This window comes from Cystoisospora suis (genome assembly GCF_002600585.1).
Source record: "Cystoisospora suis strain Wien I chromosome Unknown contig_3901, whole genome shotgun sequence".
NCBI classification, from domain to species: domain Eukaryota; phylum Apicomplexa; class Conoidasida; order Eucoccidiorida; family Sarcocystidae; genus Cystoisospora; species Cystoisospora suis.
The window spans coordinates 1-5,432 of NW_027156696.1; the positions used below are offsets into that span (position 1 = coordinate 1).

A 5,432-nucleotide genomic window follows, 5' to 3' on the forward strand; every position below is an offset into this window, starting at 1 on the left:
GACAAAGAGAGATAGACGAAAGCATGTGGATAGATACAGTGAAGACAGATAGATAGAGAGATCGATTAAAGATAAATAGATTCGAGATAGATAGATAGATTAAAGATAGATTAAGGCAGATGTATGTCTCATTGAGGGAATGTTGATGTTATGTCTGTGCCTGACCTGAATAGATTGAAGTTTCTTAGTAGGTAGTCATGGATAGTTAGAAATTGGAGGTTGAGCTTAGGAAGAGGTAGGGCTGTGTCTCCTGTGTATTTCTCCGAGGGGACAATCGACTCATTCCACATTTCCTCTTCTGAAGGATATAGAGAGAGAGAATTAAGTTGTTCCAATTGATCAGGCCGTTTCTTTAGGTAGCTAATTAAGACTTCTGTTAAATACATTCTAATCCATCTTCGGGTCTTGCGACTTCTCTCTGGCGGAAGTCTTAGGCAGGAAAAAGAAGATGAAGAAGATGATGATGAGGCGGGAGAGCCTGAAGATGAAGAAAAGAAAAGAAGGAAGGAAGGAAGGAAGAAAGAGGTTAATCAAGAGAAAGGAGCTGAACTGGACGTGCTAGATATCTAGGGATACACATGCAAACTCACGTAGACTTGAATATAGTCACTACAGGCAGCTACATATATATATATATATGTCATTTACTTATAGAGAAAGGGAGGTGCCAGAAGTGTATAAAGATATATATATATATATATATAGACATATCATATATTGAGAGAGGGAGCAACAGGGGTAGACGGGTATTCTATAGGAATAGGTGCATGCACAGATGATATAGAGAGTTGGGTAGAGACAAATATGAACAGAAAAGAGGTGTGATGGCAAAGTGATATCTTTCTCCTCCTCCTTCTCATCCTCTTGCTCTATCGTCATCTTCTTCTTTTTCGATAGATAAATTACACTAGATTCAACCCCCCCCCCCTGGTCTCACTATTCTTCTTCTTCTGCCTCTTCCTCTTCTTTTGTATAGTTAGCACACCTCATGCGACACCTGCCTGAGCCAAGAGAAGAAGACTTCTATCCATCTTCCCTTCATCTCTCTCTGAAGCGAGCGAAGAAAGAGAAGAGGGAGAGAAGAAGAGAAAGTGAGAGAAAGAGACCTGTATACATATGTATCTCCCTCTCTCTGTCCGCCTCTCTGCGTCCTTCTGTATGTAGATCTATATCTTCCTTTCTTTCTTTCTTTGTGCGTGTGCGTGTTTGATCGCTTTGCGTGTGTTGCAGGTACCTGGTAGAGAGTGGGGATCGACGAGGCGTAGATGCGTGGCCATTTGAAGGAGAGTGAGGACGTCTTGCTCGTTCAAAAGTTTGGAGAGATTCTCAGGATGATCTATGGCAGCTACAGCTGATAAAGCCGCTTCTCTTAAAGACGAGGGAGAGGAAGAAGAAGAAGAGTCATCCGAAGACAGAGAGAAGCAAAATCTCTGGAAAGAAGCGACCCGCTGGTAGTGCTCCTGCACACACTCACTCAGCGTCAACGGCAAACCTACACAAAAAAGAAAGAAAGAAGAAAGAAAGAATGAAAGAAGAAAGAAAGGAGGATATATAGGAACCAAGAAAGAAAGAAAGAAGAACGGAGGGAAGGGCGACAAAAGAATAAAAGAAAGAAAGGTAGACGGAGAAAGGTGATGAGAGGAAAGACGTATAGAAAGAAAGAAAGAAAGAGGACGAGTGAGAAAGAGAAAGACAAGAGGAAGAAGAAGATATATTTAGCTAGCTAGCCATGAATTGTAAGGGAAAGACATGCAAGCAAACCTATCAACTAACGAACAGTCACACACCAAAATATACCAGGCCACATCCTTTGGTATCTATACACATATCTCATGCAAATACAAGGAGACCATATCTATATCTATATATATATGCATAGATACATAAATGTGCACACATATACATGGGTAGCTTCCCTTTAGGGCATGGCGTATGAACCTACGTGATCAGTGTAGGGGAGTCATGGCACACACGCGACTACATAGGCACATGCAGACCGATCAAAGCTCTAAAGAATTCTTGGAAGCATATACGGCAATCTAACTAGATATACATATATATGCACAGATAGATAGATTACCGATAGATAGAATGATAGGTAAGTCTGTTTGGATGTACATACACCTAACTATATATACCCAGAGATGGAAAGGGTCATAATATGGAAGTATACACACACAGATATATAGCTGAAAATACACATGTCTATGTATCTACATAGTGGCCCTCTTCTTTCTTCATTCACTCTGGAGCTCTCCCCCTTCTGTCTGTTTTCTCTTTCTTTCTTTCTTTTCTGTCCTTTCCCTTGCTTCTTCCTAGTGCATGCACGTATGCGTGATAGATTTACCTGTATCATTATCAATCTCGAATCGTATATAGAAATCTAGAAGCTCGATCATCTGTCTATACACCCCAGCTTCCTGCGCTTGGTTGATGGAAGCAAGACGAGCTCGTACAAGAGCCTGGGAATTATGAAGAATGGGGAGCATGCATCGACGAGTGGGTAGCTGTCCTATCAAGTCGATAAGAAATTCTAAGACTCTCTCAGAGAAGTAGATCACAGACATTGGCAAATCTGGCGAGGATGAAGAAGAAGAGAGAGGCCCTGTCTCAGTGGTGACAGCAGCAGAAGAAGAGGTCTTCTTATCTTCTTCCATGTCAATCTCCCCTGACGATGCACGACTATATTGTGAAGGGAGATCCTCTGTAGAGTTGAGGACAGACAGGAAAGAAGAGAAAAGAAGAAGAAAAAGAGAGAATAGATTGACTGGACTTATGTCAGAGAAGAAAAGATGAAGAAAAAAACAGGTGTTTCACTTATTAGATCGTTATTCTCCTTCTTTTCAATCGATACGAGACTCTCGATGTATGGCAGTAGAGATGGAGAGATAGAGACTATGAGAGATGAGGGAGAAGAGCAAGATGAATGTAAAAAGAAGAAAACTGCGAGACGGAAAGGCAGCAGTAGACTTCTATGAAGGAAAGAAGAGAGAAGAGAAAAGGAAGAGGAACGAAGTGACGAGAGAAAGTTCTATTACCTGCCTATAAGTCAGTAAGAGAAAGAGAAGCTAAACACGATAGGGAATGTAATCGAGAGGGATACAACATAGAAAAGGGGACAAAGAAAGATAAGAAACTCATAGTATATTCAATAGGTAGATAGGTAGATAGATATAGATGAACGACAGGAGAAGAGATCAAGTAGAAGGGACATACATGAAGAATGGACGAATACACAAGGCTAGATAGATAGACGCATAGACAGATACAGATGAAAGATAGATAGGCCTTGAATGGAGAGATAAAAGAAGATGGACCGATCGATGAAGGTGCGTGCGGGTAGGGAGGTGTGTGTACACCTGGAGATCAACGCCTAGACTCTAGATCTGCTGTGTACATACACATCTCGAATGTATGTCACCAAGATAGATTGACTGTGAACTATATGAAGGTCTCTTCCTTTGATTCGTCTTTTGTATTTCACTCCTCCTTCTTCTATCACACCAGCATCCCTACCTATAACCCAGAAGAAGTCTTGCAAGAAAAAAGGAAAGAAATCTCGATCTATACGAGCCCTCGTCATCTGAATGATCTTCTTCATCTTCTCTTCTTCGTCTTCTTCTTCTTCTTCTCCAACTCCCTTTTTCTTCATATCCCCTGTATGACTATCGCCATCCACGGTCTCTCCCGCAGCTAGCTGTAGCTTCTTATGAACTTTCCTCCATAGTAACTCCGATGCTCCGCTTGTATGGAGAAGATTCTCACGGACAACCGACGGGAGATAGACCCACATCGAAGCCCCACATACAGACAGAGTCACACGTCGTAACATACTCTCCTCGAAACCTTGAAAGCAAAGAATAAGAAAGCGGAGAACTAACGTCTTCTCTACTAAAGATAGCGAGGAAGACAATGATCTTTCTTCAGAGGAACAAGAAGAAGAAGAAGAATGAGAGAGAGACAAAGACAGTGAAGATGAAGATGTCTGAGAAGCAGTCCTAGTAGTTGAAGAAGGCGGTAGGAGAGAAGTGACTTCGGCATCTTGCGTCGACTGTATATACAGCTGAAGGAGAGAATAGAAGAACGAAGCGAATTTGGTATGGTAGAAGCTCTCTGGGAGTTTAATCATCTCTTCTTCCTCTTCTTGTTCTCCCGACCTCTTTTCTTTGTCGTCTTTCATGGAGAAGGAAGAAGTTGTAGACTTTGTAGTAAGATAAGGATAGTGGAACAAAAAGGCGTCCCAGAGAGGTAAATTCTTTCGGCTCTTCTCCAGTAACATACAAACCATCAGCATAAGATGTGCTTGCATGTTTTCGCTTATCTTCTTTTCAAACAAAGAGGTCTTCTCCTTCTCTTTGTCTCCATTCTTCATTGTCTTCTCTTCATTATTGATAGCATCAGAGTCTTTCCCCTTCTCATCCTTGTCCCCATCTTCATCTTTGTCGTTCTCGCCCTCTTCTCTTCTCTGTCTGGGGGGATCTTCTTCTTCTTTTCTATAACCATCGACAGGAAAGAAAGGCCAGAGATAATTTTCAAAGAAAAGAGAGAATTCGAGAGCTACTTGTGAATGTGAAGGAAAGTTCTCTTTCTTGAGCTGTCTATACACCCGAAGAATGAGCTGAGAAGGGTTGTATCCTTCATCATCGTCGTCTGTAGAGCCATTTTGAATCTTGAGTTGTTGTTTCTTCTCCTTTCGGACTTTTTCTGACCTTTCAAGTTGCCTTATGGTCTCTTCTATTTCTGCTACAGATTCCTCAAGAGCTTGCCATTTCTTCTGGGCTATAGATCTCTGTTTCTCTGTAAGATCTTTCTTCTGCTTTCCCTTCCCCGTCCCCCCTGCCTTCTCCTTGTCTTTGTCTTTCTTAGGAACGGAGGAATCGTCTGCTCTGGACAAGCGATCTAACGTTTCACGGAGAACCTTCATGTCTCCTAATTTCTGTCGATGCTGAGAACGGAAGAAAGAAAGAGCATCGGGATGATAGGCACAACGATCCCTCCATAGCTTCCGAGCTAATCTTGTGAACTCATGACTCTCCAGATGCGTAATAGATGACTCCAACTCCATTTTCCTTCTCCTGGCAAAGTCTTTACTTGTACCAATCCTACTCCTTTCTCGGAAGATCTCTTCTTCACCTTGACCTCTTCGTCGTTCTTCTCCTTCTCCCCCCCCCAGTGATGGCGACGACGCCTGTTTCATAGTGACGCTTTTGAGAGAGTCTCGATGCGGTTGAAAGTGCTGCGCCTCCTTTTCCTGCTGAAGATGGATATGGCTACCTGCTGATGGAGAAGCCTGCTGAGAGAAAGGAAGAGATTTACTACCTGGGGGGAGCTGGGGAAAAAGCTGGCCGGTCCTTGGAGAATCACTGAGAGGCGGAGGATGGGTACAAGGAGGGTCTGGAGGGGGTGGAGAAGGACAGAAGGACTGACGGGGG

General features: G+C 42.7%; 1 protein-coding gene across 1 annotated transcript; it reads right to left on the reverse strand.

The window, feature by feature from the left end:
• Positions 1-167: 167 nt before the first annotated feature.
• Positions 168-5,416, reverse strand: CSUI_007395 (aquarius; the record flags this gene model as incomplete). The annotated part of the gene is made up of 4 exons (XM_068067541.1): positions 3,517-5,416; positions 2,348-2,704; positions 1,235-1,492; positions 168-478 (listed from the first exon to the last, which is right to left on the reverse strand). Coding segments are annotated over exons 1-4 (2,607 nt in total), but the record flags the coding sequence as incomplete, so codon positions are not given.
• Positions 5,417-5,432: the final 16 nt, after the last annotated feature.